Consider the following 26,282-nt stretch of genomic DNA (forward strand, 5'->3'; position numbering starts at 1 on the left):
TTTTGATCACACTCAAGCACCAGCATTCGCATCACCCGCGTCATCTACCGCCCTTTCCTTCCCACCACCACTGCCACCTCGTCCACCGCCTCTTCCTCCTCTCCCACCTCCCCGTCCACCCTTCTTCCCCCTCTGCCCATCCCCAACCTCCTTCTCCCACGCCTCAACATCCACAACCACACCCTCAGGCAACATCCCCCCACTCATCAACACGCCACCATCCTTCTTCCTACTCTCAACCCTCTTGAAGAACTCATACGAAAGCAGCCCTTGCTCATCACCCTCCGTAAGTATAACCCCGTTCTCCGAGAGAAAGAACTTGATGCCAGCAGCAAGTGCAGCATTGATGTCGATGTAAATGAGGATCGTGGAGTTTGTGCGCATGCCTGAGATGACGGGTGCGGCTTCCTTTTCCTCCATGGTGGAGTCGTCGAGGGCTTTGAAGCCAGCAGGGAGACCGGATGCAAAGTGCATGTGGTTGCGTCCCATGCGTCGCATACCGCCGCCTTTGAGGATGAGATTCCAGGCCTTCTCGTTCGTGCCGTGGACGACTGTTTCGGGGACATTGCCGGCTTCCTGGGTGATGGGCGTGAGGAGGCCTTCAGTGTCAACTTTGATGGAGTGGCCTTGGTTGGCGCGGATTAGGTAGTCGGCTGGGTTATCGGATTCTGGTATACCTCCAAGTGCATCTGGTGCAGGTTGCTCTTGTGGTGGTGCTGCGCTGTCGGATGAGTCCTGGTCGAGTGAGGATGCTAGGATCATGGAGTAGCGTTGTTTGTCGTTGTTGGCGACTATGTCGCGAAGTTCAGGGAATGTGACTTTTAAGCCCTTGAGAGTTTTGGTGTTGAGCTGGGGAGTGTCAGTCTCCCGTATGATGCTACTGCTTACTTTGTTCCTATGTGAGCAGACATGAAAGTCTTCAGATACCCACGTCTTCTGGTTGAACGTGTATCTGACTTCCCAGAACATAAAGTGATGAACAAACTTACTGCCTCCTGCACATTGACATACCCGCCCTTTCCCAGCTTCAAGCCCTCTTGACCAGCACCATGTCGCAATAACCAACTAACTTTTCTTGACACCTGCACATCTCTCGATTGGTTCGCTGGATTGCGATTACCGCCGCCTCGACCACCTCTTGCCATGGCTTTAAAAGATCTTGTGATGAGTCGTGAAATGTTTGCGGAGGGTTTCGATCAGAGTACTATTATAAGATAGCAGGACTCCAGTTCTTTCTTAGTCGAGAAGGATGATGCGTAATGAGTCAGATTGATGGCCTTGGGGAAAGATGGAGTTGGTAGGCGCAGGCAGGCGCAAAAGGTTAGTGCGGGTCGACTTTTGTGTGGCGACCCCGCAATGATTGGATGCGCTACACGTTCAATAATAGGAACGCGACTGCCTCGTGAAGATGCCTGCCAAATGATCTCAAGATAAATATCCTCTCAAAAGTCATATCTGATCGCACTATCTCGGTGTTCAGGTATCTTGCGTATAGCTTGTAGTATCTACTGCAGCAGCTCGACACCTCCCATCCACGGAAGACACCCCGTTCGGTCTACATAAACCATACACTTTCGAACAGCTTTCAGGAGACATAATTTTATAAATAATGTCAACTGCAGCTCAGAGAGCTATACGGGGGTTCGTCGTATCTCTCGTGCTAATAGATGCCTTCCAAACGACTACACACTGGGAAGATGTCCAGTCTGACAACGATAATGGTTCAAACAATCCGAGGAGTTTAGCAACTGGGATTGAGACGACGACCCTGAAAGGACATGGATAGCAATCGTGCCGACCAGATCTTCATCTCTACACGCCCAAAGTTCCCGAAGCCTCTCCTGCAGGAAAGCACCACTCTTCCGTCGACTGTACACCCAGAGCTGCTGTGCGAGGCATCTGCGTTCCTTCCTCTTTCGCACGACACCAGCTGATCATCTCATCAGCTGTGTCCGTCTGTACATAGGCGACGTTATTGTCAAACCCAAATAGTGTCGAGTTTCCGATGATTGTCTGCCAATGAACCTGTTGCGGGTACCAAGTCTACCACCTCTTCCGTAGCGAATGCCCCCTCGCCACCCACAAGAATCTCTCCGATTCGTCTCAGCTCATCTTTGAGAAGCCGCATACATATCTGAAAGGTGCTATCCAACTCGCTCTCGGTATAGACTCTCGGTTTCCTGTACTTCGTAACCACTTCAAAAGTGACCTTCTGCAAGTTCTTGGGTAGTCGTTCAAGGAAAGTGAGTTCCGAGCGAAATTTGCAGGCAGATTGGTCTACTTTCTCAATCAATCCTGTGAGTTTCGAGCGAAATGGGTGGTGAGAGACGTTGCATGTTTGCCATCCATAGAAATCGTACACGCTCAGACTGAGTATCTGCAGTACTGGCGTGAAGGTCGACAGGTGATATATAAATTGCTTGGTACACTCTTCTTGCTTTCCATGCAGGTGGATGACAGTGTACTTATCCTCGTCCAGACTTTTCCACCCTTCCAGATGGCAAATGATCTGAGTATTGATCCGTACAATTCTCGCTTTGTCGAGACGAAACAAGCCTAGGGGCTTTGCAGAGGGATAGATCGGCGTTAAGAAGAAGTTATTTTGCTAAAAGATGGCTTCCCTGTGGAACTGGTGGACACACTCTTGGAGCATTTGTTTGTTGAGCATCATCCACCCCGGAAGACCCTTGCCGCTGTGCCATTTGGCGTCTTTGAATTGTGCCCAGTAGGAGGGAAGACCGTCCGCATGGAAGGATTCATCGAAAGTCGTCCAACGGACGGTATCGTCTCCATTTTGGGTATACTGAGCCATGACAGAGGTGTTGTAGTGGCGAAAGCGGATTATGGTCCCCGCAAGAGTGTAATGAAGAATTCGATCTCTGATGTCTAGCGGCAGGGCGAAGAAAGGCGAATCGCCGGTGCTTTCGCTTTGAGGGGTTCGCGTGCTCTTGCGCGTTGAGGTATCTGCATCGTGAATGCCCGAGGAGAGTTTCTCAACCCATGGCGCGGGTTTGGCCTTCTTTTCTAGTGCCTCCGGCGGTACGAGACGTTTATGATGAGCTGGTGCCATGGCTGGTATCGTAAGATTGGTGGTTGAGTGCAAATGAGCGCGTCGTGTGTGCAAGTGGGGCATATTAGAGCCCCTGGCAGGGATGGTTGTTGGCGCGCCAACCTGAGTGAAGGGATAGCTCTTGGCGCGTCTTTTAGGGAAGCAACGACGAACATGGCGGCAACAGACACGACTTTGTGAGGAAAATCAGGCTGGGGTATACATCGTCTTGCATACTACTTGTTTATCGAAATATAACACCATGTATGCGGCAACGCGAAATTTCATAGCCGTTTGACTACTTCCGGTGTTTGAACTACACTCTGCAATAGAGCTTCCCAAGCGGAAACACTATGTTAAAGGTCATTGTAGGTGTAGTCAAGCTGCCTGGGACAGACAACCCAGTCGCACGTCTCACGCAGCATATACGCCATAATATTGACGGCAATATAAAGTATATCATTCCATCCAACGCCTAATGTTGATAATCCGGAGTTGAACACATCAATTGTGCCCGCAAGTCTTCGTAGCTATCGAGCTCCTCTGTGAGCATTAGCAAATCCGCACGACACCGCATCCGCATGCATCTCTTCAGCATGCGCAACCCTCCTTAGGACCCTCCGTCCGTGCGCTGCCTAGGTTCACCCGCGCATCCTCTTGCCTGTTCAAGTTTGTCTGTCCACCCACACCACGAGGCCCCTTCAAGCTCGTCTCTGGGATAGCATTTGCGATGGCAGTGAAGACCTCGGCAACGTTGTGCCCCGTCTTTGCACTCGTCTCGAAGAACAGCAAGCTCTCCTCGTCTGCGTACGCCTTTGCAGTCTTGCTAGGTACTCTCCTGGAGTCGGCTCCATCCTCTGTTGGCTCGTCCTCGCCCTCAGCTGCGGGGGCGTCATCTGCGTCTTCTGGGTTCTCTTCGTCGGCAGCGGTCGCCAGATCGAACTTATTTCCTACAAGCGCGATGACGATACCTGGGGAGGCTTGGCGGTGCAGTTCGGCGACCCAGTGTTGGGCTTTTGTGAGGGAAGAGGGCTTTGTGATGTCGTAGACGACGAGGGCGGCTTGGGCGTTGCGGTAGTACATGGGCGCGAGCGAGGCGAAGCGTTCTTGGCCTGCGGTATCCCAGATCTCAAACTTGATGGTTCGGGTTGGTAGGTTGCATTTCTGTGTCAAGAATGCAGCTGTCACATGGTACGTTAGTCATAGTTTGGCAGTGTGGAGATGCGGGTGGTTGTTGAGCAACATCTCCGCACGTGGCTGTGTACGTGCCTCCGATAGTAGGCTCTTTGTTCTCTTGGAAGTCGTTGTTGACGAAGCGCATAACGAGAGATGACTTGGTAGGCGTCAGTTTAGAGTCGCGATGAGTCTTTCCTACTCCGTACCTTTCCAACGGCTGCTTCTCCTAGCAGCACGAGCTTGACGCTGCTGCTAGGCTTGGGTTGCGCGGAAGCGTCCGCCATCGTGAAATCGTGATAGGGCTGTGGTGCGGTTTTTGCGGGGGTCTAAGCGGCGACTGAGGTTCTGAAGATCTGGAGAGTGATGGACGGCGGTTGTTTGCGTCGTGATGAGGCGATAGCGGTTGCGATGTTGCAGGCAGATGCTTTGGAGATCGCCGAGAGCAGTGACGAATTCGTGCACGTGACTGACTTACTAAGATCGGAAAGTACTTGGCGTGCGAATGCATTCCGACACAACTACTTCAATTTGGCATATCGATGCTGTTTCTATCCAGAACCCGTAGACAGAGCTCATGATGAGCGTCACGATTCCTAAGTCTTCTACGCTGGTGACTGGAGCATCTGCATCACATCAACTGCTCGGCAAGACCCATCTTGACTGCGGATACATTACCTCCAGAGCTCAAGCCATCTCGACCTGGTAAGAGTGCAGTGAGGCTTGTTGAAGTTACAATTTGAGGCACAGCCAGAAACTATGCGATGTGGAAATGAACGTCGCTCTTAGCTGCTTTACCAGCCCCTACAAAGCATCGTTGAGATGGCCTCTGCTTCATGTTGGCGACTGCGTGCAAGAAGACACTAGATGCATACATACATGGCGGTCTGTTACACCGTCTCCACATGAAAACATACAGCAATGTCCGTTTTCACAACCGTTTACCGCTAGAGAAGTAGCTGGATACATTCCGCGGACATCCGCAAAGCCGACAAGGCCCGCATCAAACATGTCTCGGTATAAAGAATCACAAATGCACACACGTCACTGTGTGTGCATCTGGCCAGCCCACGATGCACGCCGAGGATATGCCACCCCGATGCAGGAACTTAACTTTTTTTGTCTCAAGTAATGACTGACGTCACATTGCTGACGTGAAACTTAGCTGGCACAGATCCGCACAGCCCACTCTCACCGCGACCGTGGGCGAGTTCCGTCCCAAACCAAGTAACTTTTGGACTAAATCTTGACACGTGCGACCAACAAGCTCAATCCTGGTTGATGCGGAGGTTTTGTCCGCGGTGGACCTGACTCCTCACTTGGGCCGTCAAGACACCGGAATCTGTTACTCGACGCAGTTATGTGCAACATGCAATTATTATACCATAGTACAGTGATGTGAGGGTATGCAGGTTGTGGCGTCGTCGACCCCTCAGCTAAGGCGCGCAATCTCGCAACGAAGCTATTCCAAGGCCGTGGGACTCCCGAATCGGCAGGCGCGAATTGCACCCCTCTAGCACCTGCATGGGCATAGACACCACCGGAACGTCTTACACATGCCCAGTGTACCCAATTCCAAAGCTGCGGACCGCTCAGTTTGATGCCAGACGGCTGCTCTACCGTAGGTGGTTATTGGTGGTGAGAGGCTACACCGACAAGTGGATACTACGCGTGTATGGCATTCTGCTGCCCGGACTCCGACGACAACGAACAATGCCATTGCCAGTGACTATCCGTCACTGTGGCACTCTATGCATCCCTGCGACAGGCCACGATCTCGACCCGTTGATCTTAGCCGATCGCAGCGGTGGTAGGACGACAGGCGGTCCAGCCAGGAGCGTAGGAGCGAGCGGTTTTATTGTACGGCTGGCAGGCTGTCATGTGTCTTTGACTGTGTGGTGCAGGTGCCGCACCACTCAACACCCAGCGACCCCACAGCAGCGAGCAAGACGACAGGGTGGTGGCTTGCGCGATAATGTGCAGCACAGACGCCGTGTGCGCGACCGATCGCGATGACGCCAAGCCTGGCCTGCTATCCGAGCGGTTTGCGAGTGGGTGCCCAGGTGGGTGGAGTCAGATAAGTCTTTTGCCATCAGTCGCCAGAATGCAAACTGCCCATTGTCTGCAATGAGGAAAAGAGAGGGTCGCGCAAACACCTGTTGGCAGGCGATGATCTCTTGTGTAGCGCGCGCAGCCCGACACAGCAGCGATCGGCTCGCCTTAGCCACAGCACTCCAGACAAGCGCTCGGTTCCCCGTGTCCTTGATCCGCCCGAACCGGACTGGCCCAAGCGGCCATGGGCAAAGTAGCTCGAGATCGGCGTTCCCTATTGCGGGACCAGGTGTCTTGACATGAAATCACGCTCGAATCACAGCCGCGGGGGCTCACACGGTATGGCGCACTAACGAGGGGCCTCGAGAACCTGCGTTGCGCCAGGAACACGCACAAAGGGTTCCTGGATTTGTGCATGGGGATGCGCAGGAGAGGCAGCAGAGGCAGCCAGAGTCAGAGGTGTCTGGAGCAGCAACATGGGTGAAACATGCAATCAGAGGGCGAGGGCGATGGTGCGCTCCCTGCCCGCCACGGCCCCGTGCGGTCTTTAATAGGAGCGGCAGCATGGGCGGCCTCGTTTGTCGCTTCAGCCACGGCATTGCCGCGTACCTTTTGAGGAGGAGGCGGCCGGGGTCTCGCTATCAGTCACGTTGGTCGGGCGTGGGCTGTGAGCGTCCGGCTGACCCCAGATGCCGCGTGCCATGTTTGCGACCAAATAATAAAAAGTTCCTGGCCGCTGCCACCGCTGCACCCATCTCACCCACTCCCTTAACCTTGATTATTACCGCTGCCGGGTCTGAAACGGGGATATTTGGCCGCATTTCTGAGGCTGCGAATCGAGACTCTCTGTTGGACACAGTAACTCCATATCAGAAGCTCGGGCATCACCCCACTTGTCGAATAGCATTCCGGGACCTGTCCACACGCTTTATTTTTGAAATCAGCGCCTCTCCAGCTAGCAGACGCCTCTCGCACACATCTTGGATTATTATTTCTACCGCCCACGCCTGCGCTGCCCTGCATTGTCTCTCAGCCGCATCTCGCTCTATTACCTCCGACACCTCGGAGGCTGTGCAACTACTCCGCTACCTTGCTGACGAAGCGGACAACAAAGCAAACACCCGGCCGGCGACTTTTTTACTGCAAGCATGACTGTCCACAAGGTACCTATACACATTATCCCAATTGACCGCCCCGAGTTGCGCTGACCGTGCCGCCTGCCAGGAGCCCATCAACGTCCGACCCGCCAGCCAGCAACGGCACTCGTCGAGCACCATGGCCGGCTCGCTCCCCAAGAACCGCCCGCACTCGCACTCGATATCCGCCGCCAACCTCAACCCGGCGCATCGCGTCACACGCCGGAAGAGCATGAGCCAGACGCCTGCGTCCAATGTCGCGGCCATTGCGGCGGCGGCCAAGGGCATGTCAGGGGCGCCGCTCGAGGGAGGCAGCAGCAATGGCCTGCGCCGCTCGTCCAAGCCGACGTCGCAGTTCCGGGGCCCCAACATGGCCCTCCACTCCACAATGGCGTCGAGCATGCCCGGCAATGGCGCGCAGTTTGGGCCCAGCAGTTATGGCGCCGCGGCGGCTAAAAGCGAGGCTCTCACCGACGGACCGACACTCGCAACCATGTTGGAGCAGGACAAGGCCAACTCCAAGTCGCGGAACCGTCGCGCGAGCGAGGGCTCTCGCCTGTCCAAGGGCGACGGCAAGCGAAGTGGTAGCGATCTGAGATGTGAAAAATGTGGGAAAGGCTACAAGCACAGCAGCTGTCTGACCAAGCACCTGTTAGTAACCCTTGGCCGACTATGGCCCTCCCACATACTTTCACGACTCATGACGAATGCCCTTTCCTCTCTCGCACGCACACATAGACTGCCATGCCTCTTGATAGTTCCGCGTTGACTTTTCTTCTAGTTGGGAGCACACGCCTGAATGGCAGTACACATCTAAGCTGCTCATCTCCAAGCACCAGCAGGTCCAGCTGCTCGAGGCCGCCTCGGTCCTCGTCGCCATGAACAAGGAGAGCGACGGCGAGACCAGCGACCGCTCATCCCCGCCCGCCTCGGGTTCGTCTGACCTGCGTGAGGAGTTGAGCTCCACTGAAACTACCCCGCCCCCGCAACTCGAAGACCATGCCGTAGGATCCTACCCTCACTCGCACTTTGGCACCCGCTCCCTCAAGCGCTACTCGGCCAACAGCTCCGCTTACAGCCAATCCTACCAGTCTACCGTCTTTTCCGACAATGGTAATGGCCACCACTATCGCCAGTGGAGCAACGTGTCTGACCGCCCCACTACGTCAGGCACCTCGGTTGCCGGCTCCTACCATGACGATGCCAATGACCATGCTGACCTCGCTGCCGCCGTCGGCCTGCTGAGCTGCTCGTACGGCACCCCCAAGACGGGACCCGTTGCGCTCCCGCCGGACGTGCCACCCGTGCCCCCGCTACCAGCAAAGTATTTTGACCTGAATGCCCGTACCCTGTCAGGTAGCACCACCGTCACCGCGCAGCAGTCGAGTATGCGCAACAGCTACCGCTACCACAGCGAGAGCAAGGACGTCGACATGGACGACGACCACTTCGCCGACGAAGAGGACTACCGTTACTCCAACTCGCGCAGCCGCGGCCGCATCGACGAGGACGACGACGAGATCTTCGGACGGATGGAGGAGTAGGAGCCTTCTGCGCTTGACACGCCCTTACGACGTCCCGACATCTCTTGCCATGTTTCTTTCCATCGCCTCCATTTCCCACCGTACTTCCGGCCCTGTACCACAAACCAAATACCAGCCATTTAGCAATCTATCTCCGCGAAGGAAAAAGACGCAGCCTGCACACCGAGGAGAGGGCCGTCACAACCCCGACGACGCCCTTGAGGTTAAAGTACAGGTCAATCATCCGAACCTGCCGTCTTTTGCTCACCTTTGCGTCGAGAGCCTAGCACCTGCAACAAATATCCCGGAGTTTTTTCCCTTTTCCTTGTCTTTTTTTCTTGATCAATCTTCATCTCTTCACCAAGAAGCTTCAGCCTATTTTGACATAAACCCATATAACTTTACAAATACTTTCAATGACGACGGGAGGACCATGATGGCCACGCTGGATAGCGTGGCCTGGATGGAAGGAGAGGAGAGGCGAGGGGTCTTTCCAATGTGTGTATGGTCCAGCCATCTTCTTGTACATTCGGCTGTGGAGGAAACCTTTTTTTCGAAACGAACCTTGAGGACGAGAGGAATCAAGATTGAAATGCCAAATAAAACATCTCAGTCGAAAGGGAAGAGTGCCCAACGTGCGAGTGTATTTGCTTTGAGTGAGGAAATCGAAGTGCTCCCGACCGAGCAGGACCCCGTTCGTATAAGAAAGCCCAAAGCTGACGAGAGACGAAGAAATTGACAACACAGAGACGGGAAAGAGAGGCGGGGGCAACCGGTCCTTTTTACACCCCAACCCAACCCAACGTTGGGTCGCCGAGATAAAGCGTGCTGAGACGGAGCTGCGAGCTGACTGGAAAAGCGGCCAAGACCGTTGAGGTTGGGGGAAATCGTGCTTTACCTTCCTCAGTTGATAGCTTAGTTTGGCACACCATGATCCGGGGCGCCGGGTGAGCGTTAGTACCCAAACACTGGGCTAGCTTCGTTGTTGCTGGAGATCCGACTGGATGGCTGGATGGGATGGTTGCTTCCGTGCTGAGAGGTAAGTAGGAGGGAGAGGCGTTAAGGTTCGTGGTGATGGTTGTTTGTTACGTGGATGGGATATCATCGTGATGTTTGTATGTTGGCTGGAAATGGTCGAATGGTTGGATGGTTGGGTTGAGTGGACGGGTAGGATACCCCGCTATGCTATGCCATGCCATGCTACCCCACGGGACAACAACAACATCACGTCAAGAGCTGATCGTGATCGTGACACCTTGGCAAAAGCCAAATAGAAATCAAGATGACAGCATACTGATACCGTTCCTCGGACCTCACTCACTTATGTACTCTTACTTGAAAATTAGCTGACGTACACCTCCAACAATCCACCTCCCCTTCCGTCCCCCGTCCCGCAACACACTTCTAATCAGGTGTGGATCGACGACGATCCCCAATCCTACGTTGTAAGCGAGACCCATCAGCGTTGGATATGCTGAGTGAGGCGGGTCGACAGCATCACCAACTTCCTGTCTGGGGAACGTGTGCGTGTTTCAAGTTGCGTGGTTGTGGAGATGAGGATCTTCGATCTATGATGGGGCGCGTGAGGACTTTGTTGGTTGGTGGGGGGATTAAGGCTGGGAAGTGGGGTATCGTGTATCGTGATGAGGGAAGGATGCGAGGACGCGTGGTTTGTTGTGGGTTTGGTGCGGTGGGTGGTGTGGGTGGAGGGGTGGGTTTGGTATCGTGATGTTTGTTTGGTGTGTGAGGTGCGAAGTCCACGGGTTGGTTTGGGAAAGTATGACGACAGATGATCTGCAGCTCTAAGAGGACATGCAAGGCGAGGCACGTCAATCGAGAAAAAAAACTGAACAGGCCTGCAGCCTACATCAACATGTAAACCTACTAGTCAGATAACCTAGCGTCGATGTAGGCTCTAGGCCTGTTTAGTTTTTTTCTTGTATGAGGTGGAGGGACACTGTACAACAGAGCAGGTTAGTTATAGGAAGTACATAACTGCCTCTAATACATGCAATACGTTTTGGATAATCTTCAGAATGAGACCCCTCTTCATCCCTCTGAACCTGACTCTGGCAAGGGTATATCCGATGATACAGAACCAACATCTCCTAAATCGGGCTTTCTCCCGCTGGCCTTGCTTGGAGTTCCAGTCGGAGGTGCCGGGTGCCTTCTGCTTCTTTACGCGAGAGTCTATACATTCACATTATTTAGCCAAGTTCAACAGCGTAACGCCACAGCAATAACTGCTATAAGCAACATTTCACGATACCCAGTGGGTAACTTGACATGGAAGGAGGAGAGCAAGGGTTGTATACGTACTGCGAGGCATGATGCTGCTATGCGTACACGAATGTCAGCATGAGTGCTTCCATGTACGATAGTCCGCCTGCCGGTCGTTGTTGTCGAATGCCATCCTGTCTTGGTGTATCGCGTTTGTTTATCGATGAGAACGAGGATCGGAAATATCGAAGCTGCAATAGGTTAACATTGAACTTCTTCAAGGAACAACGAGCAGTTGTTGTATATCAGAGCAAGGCTGTAGGGACTGAAACACCTGACGCGCATGAAGCAGCATGAGAGGCAGGAAGAGGCCATCCCAGAGCACTAGCAGAGCTAAAGCGTAGGTGTTCATTGCCCAAGTGTGTGCGTGTAGGTATGTGTGGGGTTTCTCGAGGGGAGAGAAGACGTACTGCGGGTGATAGGTGATGGATATCGTCCAGTCGGGGTTCGAAACTAATGATATAGTTAGCAGTGTCTGCACAGTCAAAGGTATGTAAGTATCGGACGATGGACGAGTCGAACTATAGGAAGGAGAAGACTATGCTCGATCGACCAAGGCTGAGGGGCAGGAAGACACCTTACCACGCACAGCTTTAGATGAACAGACGCAGGAGAACAGGCTGGGTATATAGTCGAGGGATGGTTGTGTGAAGAGTTGGAGTGTCACTCAGCTTTGCGGTCGCCATGCGACATCGTGCAGTGTCGCTCCACGTCCATATCATGCAAAGACCTGCGCCTGGCGATTCTCTGGCCATCTCGAAGTTCTTCCTAGTCTCTTTTGGATCGCTTGAATCTGCGCAGTCGTGGGTTCGTCGAGCGAGGATCATGGTAGACACGATGGCATTCTTGCGGCAGTCGTGGGGGCAAAGAGCTTCACTTACAAGGTATGCTGTACGTAGCTTACCAGAAGATGCAGACGTCAACTGGAAAATTCGTTATACCTCACCTCACGCTAGGACGGCCATGTGGCACGATAATTCGTGAGGAAGGTGGGGGAGTTTGAGATGGGAAGGCGCGGCCGTCTACATGACCCAGCACAACTACAATACCGCTACACTACCAGATCAAACTGCTACTTCTTGCAGTGACATGATCCTCCATCAAGCTCAAAACCCTCTTCGTTATCAAAACCACTTCTTCAAAAGCCATAAGCGTGCTCTCAGGAACCTACCTGCCTAAGTCTCAGCGCGTCGCGCGCTGCGACTCCAAGACCTATTCTACGCTGGATAGGCCTTCTTTCTACTACGCTGAACAGTCGGGGGATATAGGTTTGTCGCCTACATCAATGTAAAAACATGCGAAGTGGGTGATCCAACGTCAACGTAGGCTCCAGATGTGACAGGGAAAGACTGTACGTAGCGTCGCAGACAAGTCTCGCTAGACCGAGGCCATTAAGATACCCATAAATACACGATCTTGCATTGAATATGATGGGTACTTGTGAGATCTTCAGGTTTGGTGGGTCACTGAGCATCGTGCCTTCCGGATTTGAAGCATCCATACAAGTCAAGCCGCGTTGTGAGAGACTGAGGCATATCAAAGGTTGAATGAAGCAAATGGTAATGAGAAGCAGCAGATGGCTGGCAATTAGAAAGATATAAGTGCCTGGGAATACTCAAATATCAACAGATCTTTTGATGCTCAATACGAAGTGAGGTAGCTGAATTGCCCATCTCAACTCTGGCTGGCTTCTGAGTTTGTCTGAGCTTGTGCTGTACCACGCATCGCTGTGTAACCTTCTGGAAATAAACTGGGGCCCGTGCTAAGGGGTTCATTGCAGCATATCATCCAAATATCTGGTAGACGTGTTCCTGCAGGATGCGCATGCATGTTGAGTACCCAGTGACGAGCAGCGGACGCTGTGCGATTTCATCTTAGACATGTGAAATCCGTCTCTGATGGAGTCATATTCGATCCGGGGTCTGATTGAGATACATGCAAACATAGAACCTAAGACAATGGCTTTGTTGTTGTGGGGATGGAAATAGATGTGGCTTCGGGCATGGCGTCACTCACGACCCTGCAGATCCGCACGGTTGCATGTTGCGGCTCTCCGGCGCTCGCAACACTGCGACCCAACACATGCTAGACAACTCGATGCCCTCCGACGAGCGCTGACCCACCCTTTGCTCCAATGCACCCGGCCGTCTCCATACTTGCCGATAATGTCGTCAAATACCACCATCTGCTCGCCCCGCTGCTCTACAGCGTCCTCGCGGCTGTCGCAAACGTGCACACACCGGTCCAGCATTCGCTGCTCATAACGACGATATCCTGGCTGATAGTATGGGTGCCGACTGTCTTTTGGGTGGGCATATATTCAAACAGCGACAGCGCCAAGAGGAAGACAAGCTGGCTGGCTGGCGCGCTGCTGGGTCTGTCTGTAATATGCGACCGCGCGGCATGCGATAAGCAGGGCATTTGGGCGACCAAGGTACTTTCAGACGGGATAAAGGGACAACATGCGACCGTCTAACAGCACTTCAGGCCCTAATTCCCTTCTTCACCGTCCTGTTCTCCGAGAACCAATTGGTCGCAAAACACCTTGCCCTACCCACCTGGACTGTTCTCGATGGCCCTGCAGCCGAGACCAAGACCCCCCCGGAGCGACAGCCTCATACCGAATCATACGGGATACTGGCAGTTCTCGTCGTCTCTGCGAGCGCTGTTCTAGGCGTCTACGCAGTTCCTACCACGGTCGCGCTCGGTGTCAGCAGTGCCATCTTCGCTGCTACTGGTCTTGTCCTGTTCGAGACCACCATACAAGCCGCGACAGAAGAGGGCGAGGGTGGCAAGCGAGGACTTGGGTCTGCGAACGGGAGTACGTTGCGGCGCGCCTCAGTGAGCGGTGCCTCGAGGCCGCAACGATTAGCTGCGCTCAGAGATGTCGCTGTGGCCGTTGCAGTTGTGTGCGGAATTGCGTCTATCCTTACCGAGTCGTCCTTGACTGCAAGCACGATATCTTGGGAGCCCGTATACAGAGAGTACAACCGAGAGTGGAGGGATGTACACAATTTCCGCATCCTGCAGCGCTTCTTGTGGATGTTGCCGGTTCACACCACTGTAAATGTTCTTGTTTTCGTTCTGGTACGTACTTTCTTCCATATTACTGTTGAACTACCTAATTACGCTGTCCTGTTACCAAACGCGGGTCTGGCGTCCTGCCGCGTCGTACCCGTCGCCATGGCTTTCACCCCAGCTTTTACTTTCCGGTTCCAAGACCAGAGACGTAGCTTTCACTCTCAACGTACTGTCACAATATCAAACTAACTAGCCGATAGATCTCTCAATATGGCGCTGTAAATACCTCTCTGTTGGCCATATTCTCTCACCTTGCTGCGAAACTACACTTCGCCCCGACCTTTTCCGCCGTTTTGTTTACCCTCATTTACGACGGGGCGGCACTTGTACACTTTTTTGAGTCATCCGGATCTCCCATTGTCATGGATTCGCGGCGCTCTAAGCGACTGCGTCGCTTTATCTTCATCGTTATGGCTCTTGCAGTGGGGTCTCTACTTTTCGGACGTTTCACTGGACCACCAACGTATCAGCACATCACGCATGGTGTTCTTACCGACATATCACTTTCCCCGCCTGGGATGCCACTTGCTCCGGTGTCGGTAGATCTGACCAAGGGTCATCCGGCTGCGCAATTGATTGACGCTGCAGAGGCAGACTTCCAAGGCACCCTTAACCGACAATCCAAGTCGCTCGCTGATGCGGTTCGAGAGTACCGACGCAGGAACGGGATCTCGCCACCTCCGCACTTCGACAAATGGTACGAGTTTGCGACGCGCAACGGTGTTGTGATGATAGACGAATACGACACGATCAATGAGATGCTGCTACCGTTTTGGGCGCTCAAACCATCGACGATTCGGTCGCGCATTGCGAATGCGTTAGGTCATGAAGATAGCTCCATGCTTGCAATTGCGATACGCCATGGCGCTGTAGAGAACTTCCAAGGCGGCGATGAATGGCAACAACAGGCTACCATTGGCATGATGAAGCAGTTTGTCCAGTATCTGCCCGACATGGATCTGGGCTTCAACTTACATGACGAACCGCGAGTTGTCGTGCCCGACAATCTGTTGTCGTCGATGGTGGCAAAGGCGAGGGACGAAATTCTACCGCGCACTGCGAAGAACACTGCACCTCGTAATGCCTTCTCTGCCCGTCCAGAAGACTTGAGTGATGGTACACGGTTTGCTGAAGTTAGCACGACCAAGTTCAATCGCTTTGCGCATCAACAGACATGGACGCATTCGCGGCTGTCATGCTCCCCTGGCACTCAGGCCCAAACCTTCGAAGACTACGCTGCCGATAACTTCACCGCGTATGCCGCCAGCGACCTTGGCTTTATTTACAACACAACCGCCTTCTCTGATATCTGTAACTCGCCTTCGTTCTCGTCAACGTTCGGATTTTTCGAGCGCCCCAACGCCTTCAGTATCATCCATGAGCTGACACCCGTCTTCTCACAGTCGAAGATCTCCAGCTTCCAGGACATCCTATACCCCAGTCCATGGTACTGGATGGGCAAAGTAGGCTACGACGAGACGCACGACACGACCTGGGAAAACAAAACCAACAGTCTCTACTGGCGCGGCTCCACAACAGGAGGTTTCAGTCGCAACGGCGGCTGGCGACGCCAACACCGCCAACACGTCGTCCAACGCCTGAACGCCCCCGACACCGCCAAAGTCCTCGAACCCGTCTCCAACCCCACCTCAACCTACGCCGTAACCTCGATCGAGCGCAAAGCCCTCAAAGACCTCATCGACGTCCACTTCTCCCACATCGGCCAATGCGACCCCGGCGACTGCGACGCCCAAAACGAATTCTTCGACGTAACCGAACGTGTCGACGGCCAAGACGCATGGTACTACAAGCACCTCCTCGACATGGACGGCAACGCCTTCTCCGGCCGCTTCTACAGCTTCCTCAAGTCCCGCAGTCTGACCTACAAAATGGCGCTGTTCCGCGAGTGGCATGCAGAGTGGCTACGACCATGGGTGCATTATATCCCCCTCTCCCTCCGCGGCGACGAGCATCTCGATCTTGTAAGGTGGTTCAGCGGAACACAGATTTTCGACGATGACGGCGATGGCGTTGTGGAAAGAGTCAAGGCGGATGGAAGCAAGAAGGGCGGGAATGGCGCGAGTGAAGGCGAGAAGAAGGCGCGGCTTATTGCGAAGAGGAGTTCTGAGTGGCATGATCGGGTGTTGAGGAATGTGGACTTTGAGGTTTGGTTCTTTAGGTTGCTGTTGGAGTATGGGAGGGTGGTGGATGATCAGAGGGAGGAGATTGGGTTTGCGGGGCCGTAGGTGGGCGTGAGATGAATTGAGGGAGTGTGTGAAGGGTATGAAGGAGGGAATCAGGGTTGGGTAGATGGAGTTGAATACATTGCTGTTCTATTTACATGTTCTGAGGATCGTGCACATGACAGTCGATACGTTTTGTTGATGTGTACGCGCAACTGGTGGACGCTGTGACCGAGTTACGCAAATGCATTTCTGTTAACATCAAACCATGCGGCGTCATTATTTAATTTACCCTAGCTTATCAAATACCAGATATGAAGAAGATCCCGAGGCCAACTTACTGTCAGTTGGGTTTGCGGGAAAAAGGATATAGCTGCTAAAGCGCAGCCCGATACTGTGCGGATATTGTCATCATCAGGAATACCGTAGTCCGCATCCAGAGCGAGACAAGCAAGAGGACAGAACTGGATCCAGTGCGCTAGATAGCGGCGCAGACGCACACTAACTAGTCCGCCGAGCTTGCATGACTACGAAGCGCAGATCTAGATACTGATATCGGGCTGTGAGCCTAAGCAGCCTAGCTCTAGCTGTAGTGAGGCTATGTATGCTTCTGATAAGGATTTGAACCTATACCACAGAATTAGTATGTATATTGCGGATGCGTTTAGCATCTTTTTACCTTAGTGCCAGCAGGCTGGCGACTAAGAAAGGCATGCATGAATGCCTATTTGTGAGCAGTAGCCCCTGCGGGCGCAGACGGTACAAGTCGCATCGACGACTGGTTTTTCCACATGGAAAGGACCCTACCTCCCGAACGACATTTGCGTCGCGCAGCATCATCATCATCCAGCGGAGTCCCAAAACCAAACCCCCGGGCTAGAACTTGGTTAACATTGAGATGAGACCCTGTCTCACGCGAGACTAATAGTATTGCGGTTCTCTTTCCAGGTCCACCGGAAAATTCACACGAGACTGTGTGATGTAGTGATTCAGTCGACTCCACTGACTCTCCCACCGGATGCAAGGAAAAACCTGAACAGGTCAACAGCCTACATCAACGTAGAAACCTGCAAAGTAGGTGGCCCAACGTCGATGTAGGCTCCAGACCTGTTTAGTTTTTTTTTCCTTAGTTAACGTGCTCTAGCTTGCATGTTGAATGACCTTTCATTAACGTAAAAAAACTCTAGCAAAGTGCTCGAAGATCGAATGAAAAGCCCGTCTCACATCCTACTCTCCCACCGACGAACTCTTACTCGATAACCGCTTCCAACCCGCCGCTCCATTCGTAAAGTATCCACTTATCCGTCTCCAAGCCCTTTTCAATGCCCAAGCAATACTAGTGATGATGGAACGAATCTGCGAACGAGGTGAAGTCTACTTCCTCCCCGTTCGGACGCCGTACTCGGAGTAGAAATGGCACGTCGTGTTGTGAACGACGCCGGATGTGTCTTCTTTGAAGACGTTGCAGCCGTATGTTGCGGCGTTGGGTGGGGTGTATACTGTGTTTCGTTAGTCGGACGATGATGCAATGGTGTGAAGTAGAGAAGATAGTGCAAGGACTGTGTAGTGTCTGGTATCTGAACAAAGCGTAGTGAAGTGTAAAGTAGGACGGAAGAGTTGATGCTTACAATGTAAGGAGACTGCGTAGTCTGTGGGGTGCGGGTTTGAAATACAATGCACACCAAGCGTGTCAGCCATGTATGTGACTTCGTTTTCAGCGAAAGTAGTCTCTTGAGTCTTCGTCATGGGGCGCTGGTTTTGAGCGTCGTCTTCGGTGGGGGTTGCGAAACGGGTTTCTGTCAGGCTGCCTTTGAGGACTTTCATGATGCAGTGTGCGTTCGCGTGGCTGAGTTGATGTTAGTTTTGGATCTTGCAACGCTGGGTTGCGCATTCGAGAGCGTGAGGTGTATCCATGATGGATTATCGAAAGGTCGTCTTACCGGCGTGTCTCCTGCTGACACATCGATCAAAGTAGATCGGCGAACGGGGTCGCTTCATCATGCAGGAGACTGAAGCCATGGCATATTGTTCGCGAGGTAAGGCATGCTAATGTCAACAGTCGCAAGATATGAGAACTTACTCGTGAATCGGACTCTTCTTTCCAGGTCCCCATACCAGGATAAGCTGTTCGATTAGCACCACCTTCGCTGACTCGAGGATCGGGGACTGTACCAAGTTACTCTTGCCGTTGCCTTTGTCGACAACATTCCGTGTGTATGGTAATGTCTCAGATGGAAAGTAGTATTTCTTCCACTCCGACTCTTCCGAGGTGTATGCTTTCATCAATTCTTGCAGCTCGTTCTCGTCTACGTCATCCGAGTCTATGCCGTTGCTGGGGCCGAGCACCTTGTTGATCTCCTGCACGAGCGAACGGAAGTTATCCTCTTCAGTGTTGCGACCGATCATGGTAACGATATCGATGTTTGAGGAATATGAAATGTGGCGAGCGTGTCGTTGGTTATGATGCTATTGCAGACGGAGTTCCGACGAAGAGAGTTCGGAGCGCGGGCTTTAAATATACACAGCCTTTGTCGAGGGTAAGAGCGTTGGCTTGCCTGCCTTCAATACTGCTTGTGCAGGACTGGGCTTGCTTCATTATGTAACAATTGGCGCGTTCTGAGCTTGTGATATGTGGATCCATAGCGGTCAGCAGTTCGCCGACATGTGATGCACTTCATATGCTCAGCCAGAGTGGTGGGTGTGGTCACCGATGTGAACGCGGCTTCTATCGGGCATCGGGCTCTTCAACTTCCAAGGTTTATGAAGGCCGAGAGGAAGCATGCATAGAAGCCAAGATGGAAGGATGCTGCGTTGAACGCTAACCTTATCGGGTGGCGGTGAAAGGTACTGCCGGGAAGCCGTGCCCCGCTTCGTCATTGGCGGCGTGCGTCGCATCAAATTTCTGAACAACAACATCGCCTCTCCACGCCTGCTCAGAGCAAGTCAGGATACACAGTAATTCAAGATGGCGACCACAGTAGACAAGGCAAGTATTGAGTGCCGCAGCATACCGCCATTCCACGCGCTAACAGAGTGTGCAGATCAAGGACATCGAGGCCGAAGTAAGCCACACCCCAATACGCGACCGTAACACGATGACTTACACGAGACGTAGATGGCCAAGACCCAGAAGAACAAGGCGACGTCTTTTCATCTTGGTATGGCCTCATGGACGGATACTGCATACTGGTATGCTTATACATGAACAGGGCAACTGAAGGCAAAGCTCGCGAAGCTTAAGAGAGAGCTGCTCGAGCCTTCGTCCGGTGGCGGCGGTGGAGGTGTAGGATTCGATGTTGCTAGGACTGGTGTTGCCAGTGTTGGTTTCATTGGATTCCCCTCCGTGGGCAAGAGTACGCTCATGAGCAAATTGACCGGACAGCACTCCGAAGCCGCTGCATATGAGTTTACAACGGTGGGTTGCATACGCTTGTTACTAGAACCGTACTGACAACATACAGCTTACTACAGTACCTGGTCAAGTCATGTACAACGGAGCCAAAATCCAGATTCTCGATCTTCCCGGTATTATCCAAGGTGCGAAGGACGGTAAAGGTCGTGGACGACAGGTCATCGCCGTCGCAAAGACCTGCCATTTGATCTTCATCGTCCTAGACGTCAACAAACCGCTCACCGACAAGAGCGTTATCGAGAACGAACTGGAGGGTTTCGGTATTCGAATCAACAAGAGCCCGCCAAACATTGTGCTCAAGAAGAAGGACAAGGGAGGCATCAACATCACCGCGACGGTTCCCCTCACACATATCGACCATGGCGAAATCAAGGCGGTGCTGAACGAGTACCGAATGGCAAACGCCGACGTAGCTATTCGATGCGACGCCACGGTCGATGATTTGATTGATGTTATTGAGGCCAAGGGACGAAGCTATATCCCAGTCATCTACGCTCTGAACAAGATTGATGCTATCAGTATCGAAGAGCTCGATTTGCTATACCGCATCCCGAACGCTTGTCCCATCAGTTCCGAGCACGGGTGGAACATCGATGAGCTCCTCGAGCAGATGTGGGAGAAGCTCAATCTCGTTCGTGTTTACACCAAGCCCAAGGGCAAGATGCCGGATTACTCGGCGCCCGTGGTATTGCGATCAACAGCCTGTACCATTGAAGACTTCGTAAGTCTCCCCCTCATCTTAAACGCGACGCGCTAACCGCTCTGTAGTGTAATTCCATCCACAAGACAATTGTCGACAACTTCAAGCACGCTATTGTTTACGGGAAATCATGCAAGCATCAGCCCCAGCGTGTGGGACTTTCTCACGAGCTTGCCGACGAGGATATCGGTATGTATCCCAGTATTATCTCTCTAAATGGATGTCGTGAGCTGACGACCCGACCAGTCACTATTGTCAAGCGCTAGATAAGGTCTCGTGATTACGAGATACGACAGGCGTTATGGATCCGGTCTTGGGAAATAGTGAGTAGAGCAGAAGGGCCTTCTGGATGGCTGAACATGTCTCACTGCGATACCAATACTAGGTCGCAGCATTAAGATGACGAAGAGAGCGAGGCTTGGAGCCGATCTCGCGGCCTGGATTGGCCGAGGGCTCGTTCCAGTAGCACCGCGGACGACATCAGGACGACACTAGCACTGGGCAACGCAGCTTACGGCGCGGATCGTACCTGCCAATCGCCAATGCTCGACTGACTGGTGGCGGTCCGATACCGTCCGCAAGCTATCAATACCAGGCCTTTGCTTCCCCTGCCGAGGAGGCGTCATTCAAGACATTGCCGTCGCGGACCCTCGTGGTAATGGCGCCGCTGGAGTTATTGGAACGGGGTCAGCATGTCGCATTTGTTTTTATTCCATATTTGCTTCGGAATTTGATGGATTCAGATCAGCATTGTCTGGCCCAATTTTTGAGGCGTCGGTTTTCCTTATTGGTCTGCTAACGGGCGCAGCGGTCGACTCGGAGAAATCAGCAGGGGTTAGTTGTGCTGGCGACTCAGAGGGCACGCTGTCAGTCGGGCGCTAAATCATTATCGCTCCCGAAAGCCTGAGTGGCTGGTCGGCAAAACCTCGATTTTCCATGGGCGCGATTATTGCAGCTTTCCGAAAGCGTTTCAGCCGTCGACACTTTCTGTCTCTCCTTTATGCACAGCCGATGATTGACGTCTTGCCCCTGCCGTGGGAATCGCCACAGGCTCGCGTACCTGAGCAGCATTGAATCGGCTGCCACTGTTTCGCGCCACGAGCGTACGGCAACGGCCAGGATGTATTTCGCTGGGCGCACGAGGCGAAGCCAATATGGCGCTTCCACTCAGACCATGTCTTGTTCGGGAAGCGTCAGATTAGCCGGCTGCGACGTGCTCAGCGGTGCGAGGGCCCTGATGGGATGATCCCACCCGGCTGCCTTGACATCCCATTTGCCCTTGCTAGGAGTCAGGCGTCGAGGCATGCACTGGCGAGCTAGCCTGGCGGCCGCATAATTCTGGCCCGCGCTGTCCTAGGGGCGCATCCCCGATGAGAGACCCGCACACGCTAAGCCCAACGTCGTCGCTCGTCGCTTGGCCGAATGGCGACCAGGATCACTGTGCACACGCCAGGCTTGCCGGCAAGCTTGGGCTCGAAACAAACAGGGCTCCTCTCCCGCCAGCTGCAGTAGGCCGCGCCCGCATCGCACAGCCAGGGCCTGTTACCAGTGTCCCCAGACTTATCCTCAAGTACGCGCTGCAGGCCCGCCGCGCCAGGCTTTCCCTGCAGTTTCAATTCTCCATCTAAGGCCATTGCTTTGCCGCGCTGCTTTATACCTATATGTTTTGACCTCTGTCATACCCAGCGCCTTTTGTCAGCGCTACCCCCGCTACTGCGGTACATTGACTTGTCACTGTTTCGCCTCAGGAACCAAAATCTCGTCTCATGCATGTATGCGCTCGGCCGCTCTGAGGTCACCCACGCCGCCTAGGTATAGCAACACCACGGTGCAGGTGCATATGCCCGTCTGGCACCCTACTTCTGCTCCGCACCCAACACGGACACTCGTTCCCACACTCGCACGGATACACCACTCCAATATCTACTGCCTTCGACATGAGCCAGTTGCAAATGGATCACGACCACCACCATCACCACCACCAGGAACCTTTCGAGGATCACCATTCTGGATGGCATGGCGATAATGGATACAACCCACACCATCAGTCTCCAGTCCAAGACTTTAATGGCTTCAACGGCTTTGCACCGCTCCCGATGGAGCCCATCTACGGGAACGGCATGCATCCACCCCACCAAACTCATCCGACACCTAGGACTACGCATCCACAGCTGCAGCCTCTGATCATGCCGCAGATGCCGCAATGGCCGAGCATGCTGACCAGCCAGTCGACTTACCAAGCTTCACTGTTCCCCTCAGCCCCACCACCGATAACGCCGGCATCAGCAACGCCAGTCTCAGCGAGCTCAACACATTCCCGCACTTCGTCGACACCACGGAAGACTCTTACAGACTCGGACCGCAGACGCATGTGCCAATACCATGAAGAAAATCCCACTGTCAAGCAAACGGAAATTGGAGGTATGCCAGCACCACGCACCAGACTCACATGGATCTTTTACTAACGATATCCTAGCAATGTTTGGCGTAGAGCGAAGGTACCACTGCATACCCTGCATGTCTCTTCCCGTGCTGACAGTCTTGTAGTACCGTTTCGAAAGTGTTGCGCCAGAAGGAGAAGTACTTGTACCAGGACGATGGTAGCCGATCACCCATAAAAAGGTCGAAAGGCAAATTCCCGGATATCGAACGTGCCTTGTCGAATTGGGCACGAAACCATCAAAAACAGGGAGCACAGCTGTCAGATGCTGCGATCCGAGAGAAGGCCCGCTTCTTCGCTCAGACCGTTGGCAACTCAGAGAGCCACCTCAAGGTAAACAGTGCGAGCTGGTTGGAAAAGTTCAAGCAAAAGAATCATCTCAGTGGTGCAAGGTCACGAAAGACTTCGATAGCAGAAGAGTCGGAGGGGACTTCGAATCCGCCATCCAATGTGCATACCCCGGGGGCCATCTCGCCTACCTCACCTGGCGGGGTATCTCCAGCGACAACGACCATGACAGCGAAGAAGAGTCAGGAAAATCTTAAGACAGAAAGCCCCGACACATACGACTTTTCGAACCATCGCCGACCCTTCCATTCACAGAGCAGTACATCGTTGTCAAGCGTCTTCACGGATACAGCCACAAGCCCCACGTCGCTTTCTTCCCCCTTCTTCACGCCTGATTCAGCATGCGGCCCGAGTCCATTCATGGGAAGCCGCCAGCCTGCGAATGGACAGCCAGGGAACAACAACTTCCAAAGGCCCCGAAGCCAAACCTTCCCCATGCTTGTTGGTGTTGAGCAGTACATGTCACCTCCGGGCTCAACTGACGATATCACCCCAAAGTACGTTAGCAGCGGTGCACTTGACTCGCCCATGAACGAGATGCCTGGTACACTGCCAGTCATTGACGAAGGAATGTCGCTTTCGCCTACCCAGATGCCCAACTCGATGCAGCCCCCTCCTCTACCAGGTACCATCGACGACAAAGGCTCATCAGCCGACTCCTCGCCCATCACACCGTCCCAAGAAGAAGCTGCACGCGCTCTCGAGCTCGTCATGACCTTCTTCCAGTCACAGAACGCCGGCTTCGTCGTGGAGCCCCAGGAGTATGTCACCATTGGCAAGCTGATGGAGAAGCTACGAATCAAGCGCAGCTCCGAGAGCCTTCCTTCCGAGATGCGACGTGTGTCAGAGCCCAACTTCACCACGGCCAAGCTCGAAAGCGTCGACGCGATCCATTAGCGAATTGGACATGTCACTCATCCAAGGGCCTGTGACGCCTGTCACAGCACGTAACGCTGACGACCACTTTCCTTTGTGGAACAAGCTTCCTGAATCGCTTGGGTTTGGAGTAGCAAGACTGTGCAACACTTGCGAGCTAGAACACCGGGATCAGGGACATACACACACGGCTAGCATTCTGCATTACAGTCACCGTTTGGATTTTCTTTCATTGCCGCATCTTGCCGCATTCTCGCATCAGCATCATTAGCATGGCTTCTATTTCTCACTACTCCTTCATTGACTTTCATTTCCCATCTTCCTATTCCCTTGCTCCACGAACCACTATACCCCCCTCTAGCAGCGCACAGTAACCTGACTGTTTTCGACTTTATCCCCTTACCTAAAACGAAGACTGTATCCGCCCACGCGGGCCAATATTCTGTACGCTTCTATTCGCTGCTTTCAAACGTTCCATTTACATTTGCCTGGCGGCCCTCATACGTTGCACTGAGTCTGAAACGGCGCGATGGGCCTCGTACGCACTGCTGTGCACCTATATGTAGCTTCTAATATAGTTACCGACCCTTGCCGCAAGACCGGCCTAACGAAAGGGTCAATCACGCTTGAAATGCGATTAATGCTCAATCCAACGTGCCATACGATTGTGCGTCTGATGTCACTAGTCAGTTTCGTCCGATCTCAATCTGATCATGGTCAGACTCAGCCTAGTTTTGGTGGAGCACCACTGACACTTCACTGATCGGCAAAAGTCTGGCTCATGAACGGCTGGTACTTGCCGCTTTAAGCCCCCGTGACGGAGCTTTCGGCATCGCATTGCAACACCGTTATAGCAACGATGTGCAACAAACTTTGGCATAGCCCGCCGAAAAACAACACTGAATTTCGGAAAATACCTTGCCGACAGACATGCCGATCGCAAGGAAAAGCAGCATTCGTTCGTTCTGGCTTTCCGCATCCTGGACACGGCCAAAACGTAAATTGCATGTGAGACTTGCAGGTTCAGTCGGCACCAGTTGGCCCCCTTCCCCGCCTTTGCACGAAGCTCGGACACCTTTTGACCTGGCGCACCTTGCACATCCTTGATACATCACAAAAGTACATATATACATATCCAGATACATCGCTTGAAGCGATCGCAATGCATAACGATCGATGACGAGGCTCGTATACGAGGAAGACAGATCCTCAAACTGTTGAGCCTGATCTAGATGCCCGCAAGCGTGAGACATCTGGTATCCCGTCTCCCCGCGCGCGCACCATACTCAGCTGGAAAGTTTGCGCATTTGGTTCGTGTCAAAGGGCTGTCCCGATCTGGATCAGGGATGAGACGAGCGCGAGCTTGGAGAAGCGAGGGATTGGCGTTGGTACGGGCTTTCTTTGCTCAGTAAAGTGGTTTCGGCAGCGCAATCGACGCAAGGCGCCCTAGGGCTCCGTCATGCCGCGGGGGCGCACGCACTGGACTCAGCTCTTTGCTGCCCTGCTGGGCTGGATAGGGAGCTTGGGCCTTACGGTCGTCTCTGCAGCGAAGCTCGAGTTTCCCTAAACCCTGGAGCGAGTCGTGTTTGGGGCTCTTGCTGTTCCGTACTGGATTAGTTGCAGCTTCCTTCGTTTTCGGTTTCCCTTGCTCAATCATGACGAACATAGCTGTAGCACATAGAGTACAATCCACGCTTCCGCGGGTGAAGCAAAAGTTGGGCAGTGTTTTGGAAACCAGTTTACTTATTTCACAAAGCCGTTACTTTTGCATTACGGGTATTATGCAGCCCGTTTAACTTCACCCTGCGTTCCGCGGCGCCAAAAAGCAAAAAGGTGAGCAGTCCAGCGCCACTTTAGTTCGTCCTCTCTAGCCGCAAGAAGAAGCAAGAAAGGTAAATGTCGTCGGTGTTCCCCACCACCATATCTTGGGCATCCTTGCAGTGACACTCTCTTTTCTTATCCCGCGGATGATGGACTGTTCGTTTTGTCCTTGCTTCTTCCTTTTCGCTGCAACACATTACTGTTCGGT

The 26,282-nt window shown here is 53.2% G+C and overlaps 7 protein-coding genes across 7 annotated transcripts; 4 read left to right on the forward strand and 3 right to left on the reverse strand.

The window, feature by feature from the left end:
• Nucleotides 1-12: 12 nt before the first annotated feature.
• Nucleotides 13-1,145, reverse strand: J4E90_002342 (uncharacterized protein; the record flags this gene model as incomplete). Its single annotated transcript, XM_051431922.1, has 2 exons — nucleotides 13-849; nucleotides 990-1,145. The coding sequence occupies 2 exons, from the start codon at nucleotides 1,143-1,145 to the stop codon at nucleotides 13-15; spliced, it is 993 nt and encodes a 330-aa protein (XP_051295056.1).
• A 2,495-nt stretch (nucleotides 1,146-3,640) lies between these two features.
• Nucleotides 3,641-4,509, reverse strand: J4E90_002343 (uncharacterized protein; the record flags this gene model as incomplete). Its single annotated transcript, XM_051431923.1, has 3 exons — nucleotides 3,641-4,230; nucleotides 4,319-4,382; nucleotides 4,432-4,509. 3 exons carry the CDS (start codon nucleotides 4,507-4,509, stop codon nucleotides 3,641-3,643), a joined length of 732 nt encoding a protein of 243 aa, XP_051295057.1.
• Nucleotides 4,510-7,549: 3,040 nt separating this feature from the next.
• On the forward strand, nucleotides 7,550-8,954 carry J4E90_002344 (uncharacterized protein; the record flags this gene model as incomplete). The annotated part of the gene is made up of 2 exons (XM_051431924.1): nucleotides 7,550-8,061; nucleotides 8,192-8,954. 2 exons carry the CDS (start codon nucleotides 7,550-7,552, stop codon nucleotides 8,952-8,954), a joined length of 1,275 nt encoding a protein of 424 aa, XP_051295058.1.
• A 4,393-nt stretch (nucleotides 8,955-13,347) lies between these two features.
• Nucleotides 13,348-16,540, forward strand: J4E90_002345 (uncharacterized protein; the record flags this gene model as incomplete). The annotated part of the gene is made up of 3 exons (XM_051431925.1): nucleotides 13,348-13,443; nucleotides 13,701-14,034; nucleotides 14,838-16,540. The coding sequence occupies 3 exons, from the start codon at nucleotides 13,348-13,350 to the stop codon at nucleotides 16,538-16,540; spliced, it is 2,133 nt and encodes a 710-aa protein (XP_051295059.1).
• Nucleotides 16,541-17,851: 1,311 nt separating this feature from the next.
• Nucleotides 17,852-18,883, reverse strand: J4E90_002346 (uncharacterized protein; the record flags this gene model as incomplete). The annotated part of the gene is made up of 3 exons (XM_051431926.1): nucleotides 17,852-17,976; nucleotides 18,160-18,323; nucleotides 18,558-18,883. 3 exons carry the CDS (start codon nucleotides 18,881-18,883, stop codon nucleotides 17,852-17,854), a joined length of 615 nt encoding a protein of 204 aa, XP_051295060.1.
• Nucleotides 18,884-19,442: 559 nt separating this feature from the next.
• On the forward strand, nucleotides 19,443-20,855 carry RBG1 (GTP-binding protein rbg1; the record flags this gene model as incomplete). Its single annotated transcript, XM_051431927.1, has 7 exons — nucleotides 19,443-19,463; nucleotides 19,519-19,539; nucleotides 19,593-19,635; nucleotides 19,687-19,892; nucleotides 19,939-20,610; nucleotides 20,658-20,778; nucleotides 20,836-20,855. 7 exons carry the CDS (start codon nucleotides 19,443-19,445, stop codon nucleotides 20,853-20,855), a joined length of 1,104 nt encoding a protein of 367 aa, XP_051295061.1.
• A 2,103-nt stretch (nucleotides 20,856-22,958) lies between these two features.
• J4E90_002348 (uncharacterized protein) lies at nucleotides 22,959-24,274 on the forward strand (the record flags this gene model as incomplete). The annotated part of the gene is made up of 3 exons (XM_051431928.1): nucleotides 22,959-23,010; nucleotides 23,066-23,087; nucleotides 23,137-24,274. The coding sequence occupies 3 exons, from the start codon at nucleotides 22,959-22,961 to the stop codon at nucleotides 24,272-24,274; spliced, it is 1,212 nt and encodes a 403-aa protein (XP_051295062.1).
• Between the last annotated feature and the right edge of the window lie 2,008 nt (nucleotides 24,275-26,282).

This window comes from Alternaria incomplexa, assembly GCF_024043165.1.
Source record: "Alternaria incomplexa strain BMP 0042 chromosome Unknown scaffold_2, whole genome shotgun sequence".
NCBI classification, from domain to species: Eukaryota; Fungi; Ascomycota; class Dothideomycetes; order Pleosporales; family Pleosporaceae; genus Alternaria; species Alternaria incomplexa.